The 26,185-nt window shown below is 36.1% G+C and overlaps 2 protein-coding genes across 41 annotated transcripts in view; one reads left to right on the forward strand and one right to left on the reverse strand.

Annotated features, from left to right (window-relative positions):
• The window catches only part of cfap96 (cilia and flagella associated protein 96), a 55,715-nt gene that overhangs the window by 94 nt on the left and 29,436 nt on the right, over positions 1-26,185 (forward strand). For 3 of the 35 annotated variants that reach the window (XM_087280826.1, XM_087280822.1, XM_087280824.1), the window contains exons 2-8: positions 135-234; positions 975-1,194; positions 3,914-4,051; positions 4,129-4,204; positions 4,361-4,540; positions 4,626-4,798; positions 4,963-5,033. In XM_087280826.1, coding sequence (XP_087136952.1) covers positions 138-234; positions 975-1,194; positions 3,914-4,051; positions 4,129-4,204; positions 4,361-4,540; positions 4,626-4,798; positions 4,963-5,014 — 936 coding nt within the window. In that variant the 5' untranslated portion in view covers positions 135-137 and the 3' untranslated portion in view covers positions 5,015-5,033. 35 annotated transcript variants of the gene reach the window in all.
• pdlim3b (PDZ and LIM domain 3b) lies at positions 4,936-24,638 on the reverse strand. Of its 6 annotated transcripts, XR_015506837.1 has the most exons (9): positions 24,407-24,638; positions 13,528-13,679; positions 13,039-13,123; positions 10,534-10,721; positions 10,120-10,187; positions 9,752-9,922; positions 8,093-8,220; positions 7,660-7,771; positions 4,936-7,510 (listed from the first exon to the last, which is right to left on the reverse strand). XR_015506837.1 is itself a non-coding variant. In XM_087280582.1 (8 exons), the coding sequence occupies exons 1-8, from the start codon at positions 24,497-24,499 to the stop codon at positions 7,321-7,323; spliced, it is 999 nt and encodes a 332-aa protein (XP_087136708.1). In that variant the 5' UTR covers positions 24,500-24,638; the 3' UTR covers positions 4,936-7,320.

The raw sequence follows: 26,185 nt of genomic DNA on the forward strand, positions 1-26,185 counted from the left end.
AGAAAAGATGGACCCGTAATTGATACTGTAAAATGCGTATGCAATTCTCGGTTATCTGCAGTAGATGTGCATAACTGCATTCCACATTCAGATCTTGTCTTTTTACCCTACAAGTGCTGTGCGTCAAACTTTAGAAAATGCCTCCAGATGGGAAATCTGACATGGAGCGGATTGGCGTCTTTAAAGAGATGGGCTACACCTCAATAGGGGACAAATACACGTCTTTTATTTACCGTAAGTTTAACTAACATCATGTTCACTTTAATAGCATTAATTACAGTGGCTGGCTACCAATGTGACGTAGAACGCGTAAACAATTGACGTTATTGCTGCAGTAAAATAACTAGTAACGTAAGGCCTAATTACATTCTCATGACATCTGACATGTTTCTCCATATTCTTCCAATAACATTAATAGAACGTTCGAATTTATCTGTTCTTTTAAAATATAGCCTACTCAAAATTAGGCTTTCTTACGTCACTCATAGAATTTATAGAATTTCTTTTAGTGAAACATTTTAGCACAATGTTTGCCTTTATTCATTCATTTAAAAAGTTGTTTCAGTCTGGTAAACATTCAAAAGTAAATTTCTCACAAAGTTTGCAAAGTGATATGATAACATGGAATGACCCTGTATTTTTCTATTACTAAAAAAACAAACAAATAGCTATGCTTGGACGTTTTGAATGTTCAAAAAAGAATATAATACCACATTTAACTTCTCTTTTAGTTTACTTAATATGTTTTTTCTTTTCTTTAATACAAATAAAATAAAAACTCCTTGCAATATTTTAGGAAAATGTTTTGGTAACCAAAAATAACAATACATACAGTATATAACATTCCCTAAATAAATTAAAAAATGTAAATAAAGATTTTCTCGAGTTGTTTCTCTACCAGCCATTGCCAAAACTATTATGTCTGCAGTCAACATACTGTACAAAACATTATGCACTTTGTTTGTCTTTGAAAGGCCCTTTTAATGACTCTGCGTACAAGAACAAACAGATGCTATTAGGAGGAACTAAATCAAAGTGCGGACTCCAAACAGGATACTTCGACACACAGTTTAAAAGGATCTTCGAGAGAGAGGCGTTCACGGATCCTGTCAGAATAGACAGACAATACAGGATACTGCAGGCCAAAAAGAACATTGGGAAAGCCTTTCTTCCTAGTAATGGGGAGAAAACAACGTGAGTCCTTTTTTTGTGGTGACACAACTGTTTAAGAATTTTGCTGTTATTAAGTTTTAAGTTATAATCAATTGCGAGAGTATATAAATAAAAAAAGTGGTCTTATTATTGTTGTTGAGGCAATAGACTACAAGGTCATAATGAGGTAGCCTTTATAAAAAATGAATCAAGGTCTCACTGTAGTAAAAGTATGCAGTAGTTTTTTTTTTGTTTGTCATGTGGGTGACCATTTACAGCATAGGTCTCAAACTGGATTCCTGGAGAATCGCAGCTCTGCACAGTTTTGCTCCTACCCTAATCAAACACTGCTGATCCAAATAATCAAGATGTTGGGAAAAAAACTTCTAGAGACACTTTTCTCCCCATAGACTTCCATTCATATGCTTGCAAATACGTCAGACTAGAAACACAAGCTCGTGCGACAAGTTTCAAGCTTGGTCAACTCTGACCTGCCAAATCGTGTCACATGACTGCATGAGACCAATTGAAGATGAAAACATGACCTCTCTGGACAGAAATGTAAAACATGACCCAATTACTCGCTTCTTTTAATGTCTAATCATCTTGTTTAATCCCGCCCCTTTTCTCAGCGCCATACAACAGAATTTCACATGCACAAACTGTAGTATGACCACAGCATAAGTTGGAAGTGGTTGAAGATAAACTATGCAGAATTGCTGCCCTCCAGGAATTGAGTTTGAGACCATTAATTTCCAGAATACACTGTATAACCACATTTCACTGCAAACATCTTCCTAAACTATTTTTATTGTAGCAAAGTGATTGTGGTCACTATAGCTGCGTCCCAAATCGTATACTTATGCACTATTCTACGCCATATTGTAGTATAAATAGTTTAAGTAGTGTGTTCACACTGAAAACTCTAAAAATAATAAGTGCACTTTAATTACCCGGATTATGCACTCATTCAGCCGCTAAAATGAAGTGTGTAATGATGGACACTTCACGCACTCAATGACCGCAGGTTTGCTTGCGTAGCGGAAGGGGCGGAGCTATTGGGCGCACATGTTGGATAACTTTATTTATTTTGGATTGTGAAAGCAAAATTCTCTTATGAGAGTGATTACAGCGCTTCCCGGTGGTGAATACGGTTATACTCACGGCCGGTATTATTTCATAGTTCGGTCGTTTATTTCACTGATTTAGCAACAGTCAAACGTCATCAGGGAAACGGTTTGAATTTCCGCTTAGAAAAAAAAGTGTGCCATTTGGGTCGTCACTACATACATATACTATCCTGTTGAGTGTGTAAGTGCATAAGTACATAGTGCATGAGTGCACAGTGTATAGTGTGCCATTTGGGACGCAGCTCATGTTTTGTTTTGTTATTTAATTTGTAGTAAAACCATGGTTCATTTTGGTAAAGGAACTAAGGTTTAGATCAATGATGTCTACTAAACACTAAAAGGATAGCTTGTTTACTCAAACTAATATTGCTTCAAAGCTGACTTCCTGACTAAAATAAAGACATTAAGTAATATCATATTACAGGTCTGGTGACTCTCAATTTTGTGGACTAAAAACACAGAGACAATTTCTTTATGTTTTTGTTCGACAGAAAAAAAAAATGATTGAGGTTTGAACTGGAAGAAAATGAATGATTTTATGCATGAATTATCCTTTTAATGTTTAATAGCTTCACTGAACCTTGTAGTAACATGGGTTGCAAAACAGGGAGGTTAGAGTCATGTAAATTTTAGCTTTAACCCTTATTAAATACACCTGATCCAGATAATCAGGTCCTTCAGGCTTATTTGAAAACTACAGGCATGTGTGTTGGAGCAAGCCGTTGGAGTGAACTCTGTTGGACTCTGGCCCTGCAGGAGCTGCTTACCAGGGAGTTCAAAGTTGCACCTGAGATGTATTTGGTTTAAGGCTATTTCATTAGCGTGAGATAACACAGACATAAAAAAAACAGCCCACAACCCAGATTCTGTTGAGAAAGAAGCACACTTTTTTGTTTTTCAATACCGTTTGTTGACCTGAAATCAAGATATAGTTCTTAATTTTTAAAAATGAATGAAACCTGGATTTCAGCATATTGCAATAGTTCAAAGCATCAAATGCAAACACTCTGTTTTTCATGTGCATCTAAGAGACTGGAGAAAGAAAATATACCTAAAATGTAAAGAACAACAGCCATTTAAGCTGCAAGTCATAGAAGGAGTGAGATGTCTGCATTTTGTTTAGTTTTTTACCCCCTTCCTATATTTATATCAGAAAAAAATGCCACACAGGGGTGGCACGGTGGCTCAGTGGTTAGCACTGTCACATCATAGCAAAAAAAAGTTGCTGGTTCGAGTCCCAGATGGGTCAGTTGGCAGTTCTGTATGGAGTTTGCATGTTCTCCATGTTCACATGGGTTTCCTCCGGATGCTCCGTTTTCCAAAACAGTCCAAAGACATGTGGTATTGGTGAATTGAATAAACTAAATTGGCCAGAGTGAATGATTGTGTGTGTGAATGTGAAAGTGTAGTGTTTCTCTAATACTGGGATGCAGCTGGAAGGGCATTCAGTGCTTAAAACATTTGTCAGAATAGTTGGTGGTTCATTCCCTAATAAATTAGGTTACCCCTAATTAATAAGGGACTAAGCCGAATAAAATAAATGAAAATGTTACACAGCATACACATTTTTTTCTAGTTAACATTGCTAGAATTTTCCTTACAGTTGGCTAGTAGCATTCTTTGATTTGTAGATGTGGAATGGGCACCTATTATGGGACATTTGGAGGTCCCATTCAAGCAATGAGTGCCCTACAGATCCCAAGAAAACAAAACAAATCTGCCGGTAAAAACTTCTACACCAATCCACCCAAGAAAGGAAGTGGTTATGGGTAAGCAAATGACTTAATTGTTTATATTTCTGTGGTTTTGTCATGATACATATTGATTTGTCTTTGCTCTCTAATAGCTATCCTGACATTACCCTCTCCAAGATGGTGTCCTATTCCTCCGACCCCTACGATCGAGCCAAGGAAATGCTAAAGGTATTTTTAGGTCTACCTAAATGAGATTTTTAATCAGACTCCTGGGTCCTTGTTTTAATTAAGATAAGGCCTCCTCTGAGTACCTGACAGTATAATTCTATGCAAGCAGATGACTGTGTTCTCTTTATCTAATGAGAGAGATAATTTGTTTACCAGCGTGAGATCACAGCGCACAAATCCATGCTGAAAGGTGGAGCATTTCGTTTGAACCTTCATCCAAATGAATACTTTGACGGCAATCCTTACAAATTTGACAAGCCTCTACCCCCTCCAAAGAAGATTGAGGAGAAAAAGCACTTTGCCGTGCCCTTTAAGCCGAGTTCACCCAGTAAAAAGGTACATAATATTCTTACATGGAGATAAATATTTTAATGTGATTTATTCATATGGTAGAATGTGGTTTTATTCTTGTTTTCTGCAGGCTGGAGGGATGAAAGCAGGAGCATTTGATTCGTACCCCACATACTCTGCAGAACCCTACGGCACCAAAAAAAATAAATCAGTTGTGGCTAATAATGAAGTAAAGATATTTCACCCCTCTCCTGGTCCAAAGAGCACACCTATAAAGAGTATCATCAGCCTTAATGTTAACAAGTAAGCAGGGGTCAAGGAACCGGCATCAAGACACCCGTATTGCACTCTGAACAGAGCTAATTGCTTTCCATAATAATAATAATATAATAATCACTAATATCAGCTGATGAAATTCCACCAGGAAAGACACTTCAGTCTCACTGTTATATCACTTTATTTTACAGGGCTGTGAACTCCACAAACTACAATCGAATCCCGTCTGTGATGTCCTTTTGAGATCCTGTCATGTCTCCAGGTGAATGAATGTGTTATATATTGGTTTTTACATTGCAAAAAGCTATTTTAACTGAAAAGGGGTTTACTTTTTAAAGAAAGACTATTCTGGAAATTCTCCCAGGATGAATAGCAAATGAAGGCATGTGCGAAACTGTATTGAAAGCAATATTACCATCTGTGCATATATGGACAGAATTCTTGAAAATTACAGCAACAGTGTTTGTTGAAATTGTATCTGCATATATTCCTAATATGTAAGAAATATGAGTGTAATGGCTTCTCAACAACGACTAGGTACAAATATATATTTTTGTCATTGGATCAGCACTGATCAGTGCTAAATCCTTTAAAATGATTTAAAATAGCAGAGCAGAGCAGAGCAGTTATTTGCTGCACACTCTTTTCATTTGTGATTGTTCTGGAATAAATTATGAGAAAGCGTACCAAATGCTTTCAGGTTATTCTTCTCTGAATTGCACCAAAATAAAAATTAAGGTAAACATCAGTTTCCCTCCTAAATTTCATTTGCTTTTTGCACACTCGTTTTTATTAATATTATTTTCATGTTTGCAGTTGGGAAGGGTTGCGATGAAATCTGAAGACAAGTGATCATAAGTTTCAAACATGTTTATACCAGTAATGTAAGGTGTGTAGGATATCAATTAAGTAGCCTTCATTGCCCTTACAACACCTTTTGTTTTGAATTCAGATTTAGGGGGTCTATTTACAGTACTTATCATTTTCAAGTAAAAATGAAAAACCTTTTAGTTGCTTTAGCCATTCTTGTGCACTTTTAGAGACTAAAACAGTTTTAAACATGTCTTAAATTGCCTTTTTTTAAATTATAACAATATAATTATAACAACATGTATAGTAAACTACATAAATTTGGAGTATGAGAACTTGGCAACCAAAATAATGATGGCAAATAACAGAACCATACGTGTTCAGGTGTGTACCTGTAGTGTTTCTGTTCAGCCAGATGCTGGCCTAGTATGCAGAATTTAATATTTTTAATTGTTTTTGTAGATTCATGTGAACAAGGAGCGTTTTGACAAAAAAAAATAAAAAATTGGGACAGTTTGGAAAACAGATGAAAAAAATAAAGTAGTGATCTTCTAAATTTACTTTGACTTGTATTTCATTGTAGACAATACAACAAACATTATTTAATGTGTTCTGTGTGATATTTATTTATTTGCTTATTTATTTATTTTATTTTTTTTTTTCAAAATAAACCAGTATTCCAATTTTGGTTCTTGCAATGAATTTCAAAAAAAGTTGGAACAGTAAAGCATTTAGCACTTTGTAATTTCTTTTTTTTTTTGCCATTTCTTTTCACAACACTTAAAAGACGTTTAGGGACTGAAGACACCAAGTGAGGAAGTGCTTCAGGTGTAAATTTGTCCCTTTCATCCTATAAACAAGTCTTTAGGTAGACAAACTTAAGAGGTCTTCGTTGGCGCATTTTTTCACATCGCACAATGTGCCACACATTCTCTATTAGAGACAGGTCAGGGCTGCAGGCGGGCCAGTATCCTCTTTTTCTGCAGCCCGGACTTTGTAATGTGTGCAGATAGTGGTTTTACATTAAAATACAAGTCAAAGTAAATTGAGAAATACCTATTTCTTGGGATGTCCAGATATGACCACAAGAACCGACATCTGCTTGATCACGCAATTTCAGACTCAGACGTTACCTCCCAATCAGGACTTGAATATATATGTATACATATATATTCTTATTATTTTTTAACACGTCTATAGGTATGCGGTGGCACAGAGTTAGACCTCATTCCTGACTTCACACAGAAACAGCAACGTGTGCAGCTTGACATCACTTTGTTGCAGAGACGCTAATGATTCAATGCCGGCAAAGTAGAACACGAAAGCATCTTGAAGCGGAAAGCGCGAGTATGTCTGTGGTCTGGAGGTATTATAAAGTTGATGATGACAACATTGCCATAGCAAACTGTGATATATGAAAACTTGGAATTGCAAGAGGTGAAGAATTTATGATATTTATTACTTGATTGTTAAATCTGATTGGAACATCCCTACTACTTTCCTTTTATTATTTTACGTTTTCTATACTGTCCCAACTTTATTTTATTTGGGTTTGTATATACAACCTTTTTAAAAACACAAACGAAAAACCATTCATCATTTAGTGCATTGTTCTTGTGTACAAATGCCCACTTACTAACCAGATTTGTGATTTTAACAAAACTTCAAGAAGTAGCTATGAATTACCAACTCTCTGATTTCAGCTGTCATTTGCGTGAGGTCTGAGTTTTGGCATCAGTCTAAGCAGTAGGATACACTGTAACTAGATCATGTCCCTCTGGTGGGGTCATCCTCATTCGAGCATGGGCTTCACAGTACATCTGTCCATCCACAAAGAAGTAGCCCTTCTGCTTCAAGTTCATGCCGCAGTCTGAGCACACAAAACAGGCTGGATGGCGGTACTTGTCCCGAGCTTTCACCACCGTTCCTCTGCGAGCCCATTGGAGGATAAAAAAAAGGTTTAATTTAATGAAGTTGTCAAAATGCGTGAACACAATTCAGTGTGTTTCATGAAAACTGGTGATATATTCTCAATGAAGACACCATCTGTGCGGACTCATGCTGAATGCTGTACTCACACAATGCCTGTGCCACATTTATCACAGAGAGGCAGCTTCTGCAGTGAAGAAGTGGCGGCTTGGGGCTTTGTCACTGGAGCTTTTACACTTCTAGTCACCATGGGCCTTGTGCCTGTCAGGAAAATAAAGGAAAAACCCTCAGATTCACTTTGGGAATTTGAAATGCACCCTCATATAAACTTATCTGAATGCAGACGATCAAGAGAATGGCAGGTTGACTGATGTCATTAGCAGGATTGCTGAGGATTGCTCAAATTAAGCCTGTAAAAATGAGCCTGTAAAAATGATTACTCATCAATTACTGGTAATTCACAACAAAAAAGCTGACATTTCAACTGTGATGACTTCATTATGCTTCTATCTGTAACCTCTGTCTCATGAAGCCAACCTTGCTCCCTTGTAAAGGCTAGTGTGATTGATAAAAGCGGCTCACCATCACTCTCCACATAGTCTTGCAGGGCCTTAAATGATCCAGACTGACGTGGTTCATGTGGCTGCTCGTTGGCATCTTGGAGCATACGGTATACATGGGAGTCTTCAATAGACGTCAGCGGTTTAGAGCTGAAAACAAATAAGAGGCCATAAGGTGAAAGATCAGTGTTCTAGCTATATACATCCTCAAACTTTAACAGTCTAATAGTGTTCAGGAGGTCATGTTATGGATATTGAGGTATGTTCAGATTTGGGATTTGGTTCTCTTGGTTCATGCTGTCATTTTTAAGACAGAAATTAAACATACAGGAAAAATAAATAGCTTTTTTTTTTTTTTTTTGCAACAGAACAACGAAAAAAAATGTGCTAATCTGATAAGTGTAAAAGCTGAGCCCTAAAAAGTGTTAATAATATTATAAATAAGTCAAAAAAGCACAAGGAATTCCTCCATTGTGCACAAATATTTTCTGCAAAATACAGATTTTTGTAATGAAAGGAACAGGAAGCAGCTGTTTTTGGGATCCATCAACACATACTCGTTGTGGTTTGTGCTACTTGCAGTATGTTTCTGTATTTGCATGTGTTGTGAGAATTTGAAGGTGTATGTTGTCAATTTGACACTTTTCTTAATTTGTTAGTGTTTTCCTGTATTTATTTGTTTTCTTAAGTGCGTTTAAGCTCTCTTGACCACCTTTTATAAAGTCAAAAAAAAGAAAATGGGAAATAAATACAACAGAATTTGTGAAAAAATAAAATGGATTTCAGGGTTACACAGTGGCGCAGTCGGCTGGGTCAGTTGGCGTTTCTGTGTGGAGTTTGCATGTTCTCCCTGCGTTCACTTGGGTTTCCTCCGGGTGCTCCGATTTCCCCCACAGTCCAAAGACATCCGGTACAGGTGAATTGGGTAGGCTAAATTGTCCGTACTGTATAAGTGTGAATGGGTATGTATGGATGTTTCCCAGAGATAGGTTGCGGCTGGAAGGGCATCAGCTGCGTGAAACATGTACTGAATATGTTGGCGGTTCATTCCACTGTGGCAACCTTGGGTTATTAAAGGGACTAAAAGAAAATGAATAAAATAGTTTTCATAGGGCCCTATAATTTTATGAGTACTTTTCATTTCACTTTAAGTAATAACTGATGTTTCCAAATGGGGCAGGAAGATATCTTTGCACAGCTTTGCTCCAACCCTAATCAAACACAGCTGATCCAACTAATCAAGGTGTTGAAGACTAGTAGAGACTATTAAGCAGGTGTGATTTGGAGGTGGCTAAAGCTAAACTATGCAGAGCTGTGGCCCTCTAGGAATTGAGTTTGAGACCATTGATTTAAAAAGTGAGTAAGTCCATTAAAACTTGGGATGGTTGAGTTGAGGGAACTTCATTTTTATAATTATGCATGTAATTAATTTACTTAATAATTTTAAGATAACAGTTTACTTACTTTTTTAAGTACATTCAACTAATTGCTTTATAACCTGTGAATTTACTCACTTTTTAAGTAAAGCAAACTAATAGCTTTTTACAGTAAGGGAAGTGTCAGTTTGTCACAATTCTGTTAAACCACTTCTTCAATCTATCAGTGCTAATTCATGTATATTTGCTGTATCAGGACAAGCTAGGAGGTAAAGCAAGTGTAATGGAAACAAAGCTCTGGTTACCTGGGCGATGCCTGCCTGACTACAGTGGACATCTGAGCCTGCTGCAATGTATTTGATACATTGTCTGCCGAGTATAATGCAACGGGGGAGTTATACTGTACAGAATGAGCTGTCGATGGGGTGCCAGCCATCTGAGCTACATTTCCCATCAGCGTCTGAGATGTACTGTCACTGGAGTTGAGTAAGGTCAATGTATAATAGCCATCAGGTACCAAACCAGGAAGCAATCAAATCAGAAAGACCACAGAAAAGGACAGACAAGACAGAAAAGAATGGACAAAGTTGTTAGAGATGTACATGTAGCTTCATTCCATGCTAGTCTTTTGCTTTTGAAAAGTGTAATACTGTGAATGCTTTTATCTAATGACCTCCTTTGGCTTGCAGATGTGAAGGGCTTTGGTCTGACATTAAACTTGTGTTCGAAGTAATCAATGTCCTGTAAGACATAAGAATGAAGATGTTAACTGACAGTTAGAGGTGAAAGGTAGAGGAGCAGAAATCCTCCAAGGTCCAACACTGCAGGCCCAATGCATATTTGCTCTGCTAATGCTGTAGTGCTTAGCTATTAAACAAGAGCTTGGCCTTTCTTATCGCTAACAGAAAGCAATTAACATAATTTCTCATCATATTAAATCCAATATGCTTTTATTGGGGCGGCAGGAAGACTTGTGAGGATTTCTGGATGGCCAGTGTGAGGGTTAGTGTTTAGTGGGAAGCCGGTCCAGCAAGCAGAGGGAACTATCTTATTCCATATGGTCGGGGTGATCCAAGTTGGCACTCACCCCTCAGGCTTTTCATGCACCAGACCTCGGATCTGTCCTTGCAGGGCGTCCTGGATGTTATCTTGAGAGTAGAGGCCTATGGGAGTGTTGTAGGTGGAGCTCACCACCTGTGTTTTGTCATCCAGACTGGCGGCAGCCACAAAGGGCTGTGCTCTTCTGTTATGACCTGTGCCAATAGGTTTATACTCCTGCATGTGTAGGACAGATGGACACACTACATACTTAAAGCCCCACACAAACACTGCATTTCCATACCACATTATCCAGATATGTCCTTTCGTTAAGATGCTACTGTACACGCACAATTATAAAAGTTTTTAAAACTGTTACGCTATTTTTGGTCAATTGGCCTTTGCTGTTGTGGAATAAATCTTATGGTAAAAAAGGGACATCTACTTTTTTTAATGTGTGCACACTGCACATACTGTAAACCAGTGATGACCTTATTTACAAAAGATTGTAGTACTTTTTTAAAAGAGTGTTTTTTTTTAAGTAATATCATGTTGAACAAGGACAAAACTACTTCAGGCAAACAAAAATGGGTAGCTTTGCACAATCTTTAAAGAGACACTCCATATAATCATGCAAATTCTCCCATTGTTTACACATCAACAATATACTAAAAAAGTATGTTAAATTCTATTAACATTTATATAATATTACATATATATATATATATATATATATATATATATATATATATATATATATATATATATATATATATATATATATATATATATATATAAAATTAATTTTGTTATATATAAGCTGTTATAATAATAGACATAATAGACCAACATTTGGTAAGGTTACTTTTTAGAGAAACACTATGCACCTGTGCAGATTGATATGTTGTTCTGCAGTTGTGTTTTCCTCATTAGATTGAGTAAATGGTGTAGCTTTTAGTAGTTTACACCATACTCATAATGGTATTTAAAACAAAAAAAAAGCAAATTGGGAACCTTCAAAAGTTAGCATTTTCTAGATTTAAAAAAAATATATATTTTTTGAACAATAGTCTATATTTGTTAAGTCCATATTAGGTGGATATACTGCAGAATGCCTCAAAAACCACAGCTGATTGATATAATTGAATCCTACAAGTTCCCAGTTAATAAATTAATATCTTCTAAAGCAAAATGATAGGTGGAATTAGGAAGAAAATCTGCGTTGTACTGTATATTTTTCTGTACTACTTTTTAAGCCTTAATTTTAAACCATTATTTCCCAGACCACGTCAAGCAAAGTCTACACTACCTGACAAAAGTCGTGTCGTCGATCCCAGTTCTAAGAACAACAAATAATAACTTGACTTCTAGGTGATCATTTGGAAAAGTGGCAGAAGGTTTTCTGAGGAATCATCTGTTGAACTGCATCCCAATCATCACAAATACTGCAGAAGACCTGTTGGAACCTGCAAGGACCCAAGATTCTCATAGACATCAGTCAAGTTAGATGGAGAGAAATTCATGGTTTGCGGTTAAATTTAGTATGAGGGGGTGCAAAATATATGCAGAGTGGATGGCAACATCAACAGCCTGAGGTATCAAGACATTTGTGCTGCCCATTACTTTATAAACCACATGACAGGGCAAATTCTTCAGCAGGATAGCACTCCTTCTCATACTTTAGCCTCCACGTCAACGTTTACTGAAAACAAATAAGGTCAAGGTGCTTTAGGATTGGCCAGCCCAGTCACCAGACTTGAACATTATTGAGCATGTCTGGGGTAAGATGAAGGAGCAGGCACTGAAGATGAATCCAAAGAATCTTGATGAACTCTGGGAGTCCTGCTTAGACGCTTTCTTTGCCATTTCAGATGACTTCATTAATAAGTTATTTGAGTCATTGCAGAGATGTATGGATGCAGTCGCCCAAGCTCGTGAGAGTCATACACAAAATTAATTCTTTTTCCACTGCACCATGACTTTATATTCTATACTGTACATTATTTCTTTATGTGACAAGATTTTGTCTAAGCAAAGTCAGACCTTACTGTCCTATTTAAATAATTAAAAATCAAGGCATGATATTATTTTATTGTGGTAAAATAAGTCTAATCAAGAGGTTTTTGTCTTTCATATAAGCCACTTCTGATACAAAATGATCAATTAGAAGTTATTATTTGTTGTTCCTAAAACTTTAGTAGTCGACGAGACTTTTGTCAGGTAGTGTACTCTGGAGTGCATTATTTTGTTCATAACCTACTGATTCCAGATTTTTGAAGCTTTCGCTTTAAGGGTTCCATTCACCTGTTTTTTTGTAGATTCAAATTCACTATTTGTCTTTAAATCTGTGCACTTTAAAAAAGAAAATAAGTATTGTACTTATGAGGCAGCCCGAGGGTACATAAATGATGAGAGTATCAAATATTTTTGATGGAGTATCCCTTTAACATGCCTCATGCACTTTAATGTTTCTAGAAAAAAAAATCTTCTATTATCCATTTCTTGCTGCCTATAAGCAGATAAAAATAAAGAGCTGTACATTTGTTACACTCACTTGCTTCTCTGCCTCCAAATTGATTTTGAATGGGTTCACCTTCCCCTCTTCAATAACCTGAGGTGACCAGATTTTTGTTTCAGGCCTGCAACACATTTATTGCACACAGTTAGACGCTCCGCTTTTACCCCCTGCGAAATCATAAAAAAAAAGATCTAAAGGCACTGAGGGGGGTCATTACTGTGCAACAGAGCCATGACTTCTAGATAGTAAAGTAGCGTCAACTGCCTGGCATGTACAAGCCAGATGGTTTATGGGAGGGTATTAATCACTGAGAAAGATACGTTCACTGTCGTCATAAATAAGGCTCTGTGGGCAACGGGTAATAGACAAGGGGTAAAGACAAATTCTTTTGGGACACCACCTACAGTAACAGTCCTCCCTCTGGCTGTAACTTTAAAAGGAGGTGAGAGAACATGATATAAAGTTGTTGAAAGCTGCTTGGTGCTGTTGGTAACGCTATCCTTTAATGAGAAAAGCTCATGGTACCTCTCTATCTTGAGGAAAAGCTGATTGGTTGAGTCTTTGATGTTGTTCTGGGCTTCAGCGTGAGTCATGCCGTCTGTAGACACTCCCTGGATGGACAGAATGATGTCTCCAGGACACAGGTTGACCCGAGATGCTTTACTGCCCGGAGTCACCTGAGGAAACAAGGATTAGAGTTTATTTTGTTGGGCCTGTTTAGATATTCTGTTGACTGTTGCTAACTCCACAACTGCTTGAGAATGGATACTCAGCCGTTAGTAGACTGTTTAGTTGGGGTTTGTAGAATAAGTTGAAGTACCTGCAAACGCTGCTGGGTAGTAACTGTCACCGGTAATCTGGATTATATAGTCAGATTCAAAATTTGTAATTAATTTATTCTGCATATTGCTTATTTTATGTGTTCCAACTTTTCACAATGTGTCATATAGTTTAGCCTAGGTAATCACATTAGAGCTGTATAATTCTGAATAGACAATAACATTTTAAAAAAGAATTTACTATATTATAAAATTATGACATATTGTGGGCAGTGTTCTGTCAAATAGCATGGTTCAAGTCCCAGTTTGTAGACCTTTCCCGAACCCATCATTCCTCTCATTCCAAAAATGCCAATAAATAAATGATACAATATATAAACTGGGCTTCGTTACTGGATAAATTAGATATATAATTTTAAGAATCTCTTTAATTATTCATTGAGAAATACATTTTAATTGTTGCTTGTTTGTTATTTGAGGTAATGTATTCTGACTACTCTTGGATTACTTGTAAATTACTTATTGCTAGTTTCTGTACTCTGTAACTTGTAATCAGACTACAGTTTCTAAGTAATTTCTCCATCACTGCTTGCAAAACATTTACATTTAGTCATTTAGCAGACGCTTTTATCAAAGCGACTTACTTTGAACACCATGCCAGTTCAATAGTTGGGGATGTGTAAAGAAACATTATGTGGTTCAATATCAGACCTGAGCCAGCTTGGTGAAAGGGATGGTTCTTTTTTTTTTTTTTTTTTTTTTTTTTTAAAGTGGACCTTTTTGCAATTATACACCTTACTTTTTTATTTTATTATGAGATTTAAATGAATTTTATGCACTTTTTTTTTAGCTGGATTAGCTTGTCGGAGTGTCATCATAACCACATTTTTTGATTTAACAAAAATATTTCCTAAATTTAGAATAAAAAAAAATATGAAAAACATTTAAATTAAAACACAAATTTATTACATCATATATCATTAAAAAAAAGGTTTCAATTAAAAACTAGCCTATTGTCATTTGTTGGGCAAATTATAAATAACAAACTGGTTAGCACATTTAACTTTCCTCATTCAGAATTTGGCAATTTAAATAATAATAATAACAATAATTTAGAGTTTCACAATTTTCCAGCCTCTCGTAAAAAAAGTACATTTGAAAATTCAGAGATAACAAATGCATGTAAATAAATTTTCATTTGATGGGTTTTTGATAGATTATATTCACTATTTATAATGGCATAGCAGTCAAAATAGGACAAATGAACTTATATATTGAACAAGTTCTGGACCCTTGTCAGTGAGGGTGGGTCTTTCTTACCACTTGAACCCCCCCCTGGCTACGGGTCTGAGTATGTAAAAAAAAAAAAAAACATTGTTTTAACATTATTATTTAATACTGGCACCTGCATATAGACTGAATATGTCATTTACAAGCATATGACAAGCTTTTGATGATAAATGTTTGAAAAAAAAAAACTGGTAATAAGCTGCAAGTACTTTTTCTGTTTTTTTTTTTGTTTTTTTTACAAATATAGGTCACTATATATTATTTATTAATAAATGTCTTGTATTAAATGACAAAATATAAATAAAAAACACAACTGCAAAGTTGCATTTTCAAAATCAAAAATGGACAGAGCAGAGATAAAAGTGCTATAATGCAATTCACAACTGTAAATGAACAGAAAATACAGTGTATATATATATATATATGTGTGTGTGTGTGTGTGTGTGTGTGTGTGTGTGTGTGTGTGTGTGTGTGTGTGTGTGTGTGTGTGTGTGTGAGCTATATCACATGAGTAGCACGAGTGATATTGCATGTATACAACAGTTGACAACGACAATCGTGTATATAAAAAAAAATATTATTACACAGTCTCTGTTGCCATCTTGTGGATGGACAACATCAACCATCTTTGCTCTACTCAATGAAGGCTGATGGACGCCAATGTGCTCTCTCCGAATTTTTTATTTTTTTTCAAACAGGCACTATCCTCATAAATAAACTGCATAGTTTCAGTCTAAACAACTACATTCTTGCCTAAAAAAGCCTCAAAAGTACATTATGTTGTCCAACAGCAGCAATATTTGTCAAACTGTAGAGTGTCCTGTGCTTGTACTGAAGCTGTATGTGGGCAGAGTAATACACAAGGGTGAAGGGTTAAGATGCGGTACAAGTGCTGTTATTTTTAAGTTTTAGCACATACAAATACAGTTTACAAAAAAAAATCATTATTAATGCCAATTGTTTCAAATGTATTCAACTCTGGGCACAGGTCTAAATTTTATATACATTGCTTTGGATAAATTTTCTAAAAAATTAATATAATCAGATGTGAAATTTTTTCAGAGCCACTACTTAACAGCAGCAAACCATGGAACAGTTTAGACAAAAACAGCAAGTGACTGGGATAGAAACAATCTGTTGACCCACGCTGGTTTACAAGTGGGCTAAAAATAGCACCTCGTGGATGTGTCAGTCAAGTCCTGGTATCGTCCTCCTGGGGAACACAGTCAAGCCTATTGGCGGCTGATGATCTGACTGTTCTGGCATTTACCCTGCTGCCCGGTGTTCCTTCAATCATCCTCTCTTTCATTAATGGAGTCTGACATCATACCTTATTCCTCTCATCGCTGCCGGGCTCATTTTTTGAGGTATTCTCCTCATCCCCCTAGTCATTTATCTCATCGCCTCGTCTCTCTCCGCTCTACCCGTCTCCTGACTCAGCTGCTCTGTTAGATCCGCTGACCTTCTTCTAGTTAAGTCTTGCCTCTCAAGAGAGAAATAAGATTTATACCAGGTCAAGTCATGACAGTTGTTTAAGACCAGGGGGTTTTAGTTTTCCGTCATCAGTGTTTTAATGTCATGAAGATTTGTGATGTTTTATGCATAATTGAAATGCATAATTTATTGACTGATGAAGCTAGCAGTGATTCAGCCTGTTTCTTATTAAATACAGTCATGGTGTAATATCTCATTTACTGTCATATTTGAGTACACAACAAAACTGTCACATTTGTCCACATGTGCCTTCATCTTAAAATACATTTAGATGATGTTAAACAGGGCTGCTTGATATTGGAAAAGTTTAACATTGCCATATTTTGTTATTCTGCGATATGTATTTGAATAAGAATCCAATTTCATCAGATGACTTGAATCTCTATTTGGAAAGAATTTATAATATTAGATGGAATGAGAGGATTCTGTTGGGCATTAAATTTAATAAACAATCCACAAGTTCACGTTAATACAATAAAGAAAATGATACAACTGAAATAAACAGTTTCTTTTTTTTATTGTTTTCTGAGTTTTCAAACATTATTCAGGTATATAGTAATTCATTCATTTTCGGCTTAATTCTTTTATTAATCAGGGGCCACAGTGGAATTAACCACCAACCATCAACATTGCTTATACTCATTTACAGCCAAATTAGGCCAAAAATATAATAAAAGCCATAGAAGTCAATACTGTTTCAATTCACCTATTTTTAAGTACATTTTGTAAAATCACATAAAAATGCTTAATGAAATAGCAAACATGCTTATGAACTTTGAAAGTCTGGATAACAAAACCTACACTCACCAGCCGCTTTATTGGGTACACCTTGTACTGGGTTGGACCCACTTTTGCATGTAGAAATGCGTTAAAATTTTGTGGCAAAAATTCAACAAAGTACTGGAAATATTCCTCAGAGATTTTGGTTCATATTAACATGACAGCATCACGCAGTTGCTGCAGATTTGTCAGCTGTACATTCATGATGCAAATCTCTCGTTACACCGCTTCCCAGCGGTGCTCTGTTGGATTGTGATCTGGTGACTGTGGAGGCCATTTGAATACAGTGAAAGCATTCCCATGTTCAAGAAACCAGTCTGAAATGATTTGCGCTTTATGACATGGTGTGTAACCCTGCTGGAAGTAGCAATCAGAAGATGGGTGAATTGTGGTCATAAAGGGATGGACACAGGGCTGGAGCAAGCTGAACTGCCGCTCTAAGCAAAAGACAGTCACACCGCCCTCAATCCGAAAGTGAAACCCGGGGGCGGGTGGTGAGGGAGCTGTCGTGGATTCCGTCCTCTCTATTATGCCGCCCTAGGCGCAGATATAACTGAGGGCGCAGGTGATGAGGGTGTTGTCGGGGACGCCGCGACAATTGAGACTCATCAGACCAGGCAAATGTTTTATTGTCCAATTTTGGTGAGAATGTGCAAATTGTACCCTCACTTTCTTGTGAAACATGGTGTGGTCTTTTGCTGCTGTAGCCCAACTGCCTCAAGGTTTGCCATGTTGTGCATTCAGAGATGCTCTTCTGCATACCTCGGTTGTAACGAGTGGTTATTTGAGTTACTGTTGCCTTTTTATCAGCTCGAACCAGTCTGGCCATTTTCCTCTGACCTCTGGGATCAACAAGGCATTTGTGCCTACAGAAATACCACTCAGTGAATATGTTCTCTTTTTCGGACCATTCTCTGTGAACCCTAGACCCTAGGTACGTGAAAATCCCCGTAGAACAGCCATGCCATGTTCAAAGTCACTTAAATCACCTTTCCTCCCTATTCTGATGCTCGGTTTGAACTGCAGCAGTCCGTCTACATGCTCAAATGCATTGAGGTGCTGCCATGTGATTGGCTGATAAAAAATTTGCGTGAGTGTAAGTGCACAACTGAGTATAGGATAAACGTTTCATCAGATAAAGTAAAATTGTGCATAAACTACAATAGAAACACATTTACCGAATAAATTCCGACAGTGCACATAAAAACATCATATGATTTTGTTTTTACCGATCATGTGATAGCAAATATAGACAAGTGAGATGGCATTTATGGACAAACCAGTGGACAGACCACATCGTAAAACATCTGAAATGTTGTTTTGGTCACTCTAAAATCCCTAGCCAAAGTCCATCTTCAAAGTGGCTCAATAATATTACCTCCCACATTTGTCTTGAGCGGCTGTGCTCCCAAAGAGCAGTCTCAGGGCAACAAAAGCTACCATGCATTCATTGCATTCTGTCTTGTCTTCTGATGTGAAACTGATTTATTTTATAAGAAAAAAGGGTTCTTTCATTAGCTTTTTCTATCGCAGCAAATTCTGTGGAAGTGGTGATTGTGTTCTCTTTGACTCATTGGATGGAGACTGTTTTATTCCCAAATGTTTTATTTATTTATGTGATATTCCAGTTTTTGACATAAATCTAATTCGCACCTATGGATAGAAACATAGCTAATGGCTACTGGTTTCCAACGTTTTTCAAAATAACTTATTTTGTGTTCAACAGAGAAAAAAGCTCAATCAGACTTCAAAAAAGCAGATTTTGAGAAAATGATAACAGAATTTTCATCTTTTGGTGATCTACATTATCCCTCTTATGGGGACAAATTTCAATAATCTGTATTTTCCCTGTAGATATCCATTAGCGAGTTGTCTTCAGAAAATCAAGAGTGACTGTAAAGAAATAGGCACCCAGATGACTCAGAGTGGACACAATGAAATTGAGATTGTTCTTCTGACACTACTCAAGCAAATGGGTGATGTCTTTGGCTCAACAACAAAGACGCTCTGTTTAATACATGGAAACAAAGGGAGCTATGAGCTAAGATGAAACCATTGAGTGACTGGTAGCCGAGCTCCAGTATAAACAGAAACACGAATATAACTATTTGGGTTTTGTAAGCTATGCAGCACCTGTGCAGAAAATTCCCAAGGTGACACATAAACCCACTAGGGAAGCATGTAAAGGCATGCTGAACATTAGGCATTATGTATGGAGCTACATCAGGCATAATAAATTAAAGAGATAGATGACCTAAAAACATATATTTATTTAGCTTTTCTTTAATTCTTTCGCAGAACTATTAAATTAATAAATAGAAACCAAGAACATTCTAAAAAACATTTTAGTGGTTTTGTCTGTATTTTTAACTGCACTATATAAATCTATTTCCAAAAATATATATAGAATTGATACAACAAACTGAGAACAAAACCAGCAATTTGACTGTTTGTAATAAAGGTGCTTTATTGGTATGTTTTTCCATGTAGACACTTAAATATACACTTCATATACTATTGTACAAAAAATATGTTTTTTTCTGTACTAAAATAAGTAGTTTTTTAAACCTGGTGGTGTTCAGTCTTTTTTGACAGCAATATTTATTTCATTTTATGTTATTTTACTTGTTTTAGGAGATGTGGTGGCGGGGTGGTTAGCATGTTCGCCTAACAGCAAGAAGATCACTGGTTCGATCCTCGGCTGGGTCAGTTAGCATTTCTGTGTGGAGTTTGCATGTTCTCTGAATGTTTGCGTGGATTTCCTCTGCTGCCGTTTTATACCACATGTTCAAAGACATGTGGTACAGGTGAATTGGGTATGCTAAAATTGACTATAGTGTATGAGTGTGTGTAAATGTATGTTTATTATGGGTTTGTTTGTTTGTTTATTTATTTATTTATTTCATGTTTTACTTCATGGAAATGAGACAAAACTAGGCAAAGTTTGGCAAAAAATGGAAATATACACAACATATTACAGAGATTTGCCTTTGTTTAAAATCATAAGCTATTATTAATCAATTATTACTGCTATTATTCTGACATTAGGTTTTTAAGTATAAATGTAATATTATTAAGTTGTTTATAACTGTAAACTTAAATTTACTTTTAACTTTAAGTAATGTCATGTTGACCTTAAAAAGTAGTATATTATAGTCATAGTCATTGTAGTCATATTTTCATGCATTTATTTTTTTAGACATTTTATCTGCTTAGATCCTTTAAAATATTTTTTTACAACAGATCAAAATGGAGATTTTCTGTTTACGTAAATACAATAAATACATTTTTATAAATATAAATATATAAAAAAGAAAAACTAAAAAAACTTTACCCAAGTAAAATATGAAGAGTTCAGATGCAAAAACCTCTAAGTGTCGTCCCAAAAATGAACATTTTCTTCAAATGACTTATCCTTTGCCGTAAAAATGAAATAACTGAACATTCTGTAATTACTGAATGATCATTTTAGAAGAAAATTTCAGACGACATTTAAAGGTTTTTGTATCTAATCTCTCTATATAGTAGGCTACATTCATAAATGTAAAAAAATAAAAATACATGTAAACTCTTAGGTGTACTATTGCTTTAATTTAAACTGCCATCATATAAGTGAGTGGACACGATAATTAGGCTCAGTAAGTCATTACAGAATTTTCTTTTTTTGTGTGTGTGTGGGTGAAGTAGAAAAAAGTTTGATGCTCAGCCATGATGCCCTCAAGCAAAATACTAAAGCTCAGTTGTTCCGGGGGGAATGTGGCTGTAATAAGTGTTCTGTGCCCCTTGAATGAAAGTCTGCTCAACAACTGGATATAAATATATAACATTCGTTTGCATTTTTAATTCAGCAGTATCATTTAGACTGTCTGATTTGGCTTCTAATAAAAAGCCCCATCTGTTCTGGCATGCCCACATTGATGGAGGCTAATGTTACTCTAGTAAGAACATCAGGGCTCATAGTATGACAAAAGAACCACCTTGCTGGCATCAATGATTGTATGATTACAGACGGCAGTCATTCAAAGAAACCACACACATTCTGCATTAGTCAACAGAATTTTTTTTATTTTATTTGCTTAAATACATGATAAATTTAGCTTTCAAGTTCTGGCGTACACCAAAGTCAGAACTGTGCTCATTGTAATCCATTTAAATTAGGTTTGAGTGTTTTTTGTTTGAAATCAAACCTTGTGTCATTTTCACTTGGACACTGCGGGGACGTCATTAGCTAGGAATGTTAAATAAACCTGATTGGTTTATTTTAAGAATGATGTCATTTGTTTCAGCTGAGATTTCACATCTACAGTAGTTCACCTGGCAGTTTCACTTATGTGACCAAAAAGCATTGCTACACCAGTAAAAATACATACTTTTTAAAATGTTAATGGTTATATTGTAGTTTTCGAAAACTTCCAAGAAGATAATGATTCCAATAACATATCATCTGACACTAGTATCTCTGTGTACTATGGTACAACCACGTTTTGCCTTTCTTTTTAGGGTATTTCATATTTCGTAAGACTCACTGTTCTGCTTTTAATCAGAGAGTCTGAAGACATTTTTACGACGACCTGTCCGTTCTGCGCCGCAGATTTGCACAATTTATGGTGAATGTCAAAAATGGCTTTCCACCAAGATTATACTTGAATTTCATGATCAAAGAGCTGCTGAGCTACTAATCTTACTTCTACAAACCACTCTTTGGAAAGATGTGTTCCTATGAGCAATAGAGCTGTTTAGACCCAGTCCTGGATGAGACAAAGTCAATATGTTCGGTTTCTACAATACACAGCATTTCCCCAGTCAACCTCCCAACAGGTTTCCTAAGAGGAGACAGACTTACAGAACAAGTTAAATAAAGCATGCAGTTCGCAGTGTTTGTGTCAGGGAAATTCATAGATTTACACTTAGAGCCTCAGCATTTATAAACTCGGCTGTTGCTGAACACAAATCTACAGTAGCATGACATTGTACCTGCTTCTTGTTAAGTTTAAAACTACATCTATAAGAATGGGAGACTTTCGCAATCATCCACCGACTATTTAGGAATCATATGAGTGCATATGAGGCCTGTGGTTGTACTGCATTGACTGCTTAAATGAAAGAGATTGCCCAGTTCATCTTTCATATATCAGTGAGTGCTCAGTTAACCTTAGACCTCTTCTGTTACTGCAAATGTTCTGACTTCAGAGGCTGTTTGAAATATTGTTGGACTAAGAGCTTTGTGATTCATTCAGACGACAGGTGTAGAGATCCCCTCCGGAGCCAGACTAGTGTATGTGTGTGTGTGTCTGACATTTTTGCGTGCATGTTAGTAACTGGAAGAAAATAAAATCTAGCAGTTAATTTAGTTTATACTTCAGGAACAGATAACCCAAAAGGAAATGTAACTATTTTATGTAATGTCATAAAAGTGGCTAATTAAGTGGCTAACAAGAATTAAAACGATTTTATTTGTATGAAAATACGATTTTAAAAGGGGAGACATCCCTCGAAACCTCAACCCTAACCACTTATTGGACGATGATTATACAAATGAATACGAATTATACTTAAAATCAAAGATTATAAATTGCCTTAAGATAGAACATTGTGAGTAAGATATGAGGTAAATATTCTTCATCTTCAAATTTATCAACAGCATGGTGCAACAGAGGGTAATGTGCTACTGTTATTATTCATTCATTCATTTTCTCTTCAGCTTAGTCCCTTTATTAATCAGGGGTCACCAAAGCGGGAAGAACTGCCAACTTTGCCCTTCCAGCTGCAACCCATCACTGGGAAACACCACTGTTATTATAAAATATGTAATGTTATTAGTTTTACTATTACTGCAGGAGTTATCAAAGTAATAAAATCTGTTTTTAAATCAGATGCTTTGTATAGATTTTACAGCACATCTTACATCCCAATAGTTTAATAATAATATTCGAACTGTACAAGACATTTTTTTATTTAGCTTATGTTAAAAAGGGTTTATTTACTTCTTTGATGGCAATGCTGGATTTTCAGTATTCATAACTTTAGTTTTTGTGTCACATGATGAAATGTTCTTAATATGCTGAATAGGCTCTCAAGAAACATTTTTTTTTTCACAGATTATCATCCATGTTGAAAACAGTTGTGCTGCTTAATATTTTTGTGGTTCATGTTTGCCTTCTTTAACAAATAGAAAGTTCACAAGAACAGCATTACATCCATCATTTTTAATGCATTATTTAATGTATGTACACTACTCCTCAAAAGATTAGGGTCAGTAGGAATTTTAAATGTTTTAAAATGAGCTTCTCCTGCTCACCAAGGCTGCATTTATTTAATCAGAAATACGATTCAAATTGTACAATTGTGAAATGTTATTGCACTATTAAATAACTGTTTAAAAGTAGCTTATCATTTAATTGAATCATTTATTCCAGTGATTTTAAAGGTGAATTTTCAGCTTTGTTACTCCAGTTTTCAGAATCACATGATCCTTCAGAAATCACTCTAATATTTATTATTATTAGTAATATTATTATTATTATTAATGGTAATAGTAATAAAAGCAATAATGTCTGGAGTAATAATTTTATTTGAAACTACATATGATAAGAAAGCATTTGTTTAAAATATTAATAAGTATTAAACATTTTTTTTTTTTTTTTTTTTACATTTAATAAATGGCGCCTTGATGAACAGAATAATTTTCTTTAAAAAACATAAAAAACGGACCCTCAATTTGACCGGTAATGTATCCCATGCATTTTTTTTCTTCGTAAAACCACACAACATAAAGACATAAATAAAAAGTGTAATTTACCAAACATTGAAAGTCTCTATTGGGAAATGATTCCCCATACAACCACGGATGTTTCCAAAAATGAATGCCAGTTTGAACTTGTGTCTCTAAAAATACTTTTTCTCACTGTATCCTAAAGTGAGGTCCTGGGAATGTTTTTTTATGATCCACCCACTGGTTTCTCATGCCCACGGCAGTGTTGCCCAGCACATCAAAAGCATCATTATCTCTGAGTGGAATGTGTGGAGCGGCACAAACTCTGCAGCCAAAGGCTTTCACTTACCCGAGTTATGGTCAGTGGCTGGTTGAAATCTTTGCCTCCTGAAAGCCGAAATCCCCATGGGGCCGGTCCATCCAGCACCACGTTCTGTGGCATTTCTGTCTAGTTTCTTTTATCTTCTTTTTTTGAAAAGAGCTTGGAGTTTCCTCTTGTCGGCCAGAGAGAACAGAATAATCAGCTCCTGCTCTGGACGAAAGGCTCACCCAACAGAGATTGGAAGCCAGTGCCTGTCTCTGAATCCCTTTTAAGCATGCGCATGGGGTTAGGAGAGTGAGTGAATGAAAGAAAGATGATGCCGGGATGCCACTCCTCTCATGAGGTCATAGGGTAGACTGAGAAACTCAGGGTTCAATCTCTCTCCCCACCCCCTTCAGATCCAAACTTTGCACCCTTTATGATTAATCCTCAAAAACTGAAATCTCCCTTCACTCTGTCATCACCCCGTCTGCTGTCTAGACGTTTCTTTTCCTAACCCTTGGCCAGACACCTGTGCTTGGTTGAAAGGAGAACTCTGTCATGAAATTAAGGAGAATTGAGTCAGAGTCTTCACTTCTGATCAGCAGATTGGGAACTGTTCACAGAGCACAATAACAAACGCTTATCATGTCAAATTGTCATATCAACACGGCATGTGTTGCTCTTTTAAACATCTCCTTTCTGGAATGTAAACAGTTCTAGTAGCACAGCCGCATAAGGGAAACAAAAAGAACTGTGGATTTCAGTTCTAGTCCTAATTCTTAAGCTGCTAACATGAAGAAAATAATTAATTCATCTAATTAATAGTGTCTAGATGACATGGAGAGCTACAGTGTTATCATTAAAATATGGGGATAGTTCAACAAAAATGATATTTCTGTCATTACTAACCCATCAAACATTTTTGTTTTATCAAAAAAAATGTAAAACAAATTTAATCCCAAATAAACTGTCGATATCCATTTTTTTCTTGAGTTTCCAAAAGAAAAAAACATATATAATTTACATATTCTTATACAGAAAGAGACTTACAGATTTTGCGTATGCTTTGTATTTTTTTCCCTTTAACAACAACATCTATAAACAATAAAACACAGGGAGCTACAAATTTCCTTTAAAGAAGAAAATATATGTAATAAAAAAAAAATACGGGCAAATTGGTGAAATATACTCAATCCATTTACTCCAAAAAACTATTCAGTCTGTGTTTTTAATGAAAATGACATTTTTTCATAACACAAATAGTGTGCACTGTATTAATCCATTCTTCAACTGTAGGTGACTTTAGTTTGAATCGTTTTTGCATCTATAATAATATTATAGTGGCCCTGGTTCAAGTCCTGGCTGGGCCAGTTGGCATTTCTGTGTGGAGTCTGCATGTTCTCCCCGTCTTTGTATGGGTTTCCTCCAGGTGCTCAGGTTTCCCCCACAGTTCGAAGACATGCAGAATAAGTCAGTTTGGTAAACACAATTGTCTGTAGTGTATGAGAGTCCCAGTACTGGGTTATGGCTGGAAGGGCATCTTCTTATATCTGACTATTTACAAACAAAATGGATATGAGCTTTGAGTGACCGGCAGCAAATGTTATGTGGATGTTTGTGTGACTGGCAGAGTACTTTATTAAGTTATACAGTAAGTGTGTAATGAACAGGCTTGTTCACGTTGTTGGTTTTATAGGCTATAATTACACAGCTGTCTGGAATTGAGTCAGTCACAACATTCCAAGATATGTTATTCTGAGATAACAACCGCTGAATAACACAGGAATACGTTGTCACGACGCTGTTTTTGACTGTTTGGTGCCA

This window comes from Danio rerio, chromosome 14 (assembly GCF_052040795.2).
Source record: "Danio rerio strain M-AB ecotype USA chromosome 14, GRCz13ab, whole genome shotgun sequence".
Lineage (NCBI taxonomy): Eukaryota > Metazoa > Chordata > Actinopteri > Cypriniformes > Danionidae > Danio > Danio rerio.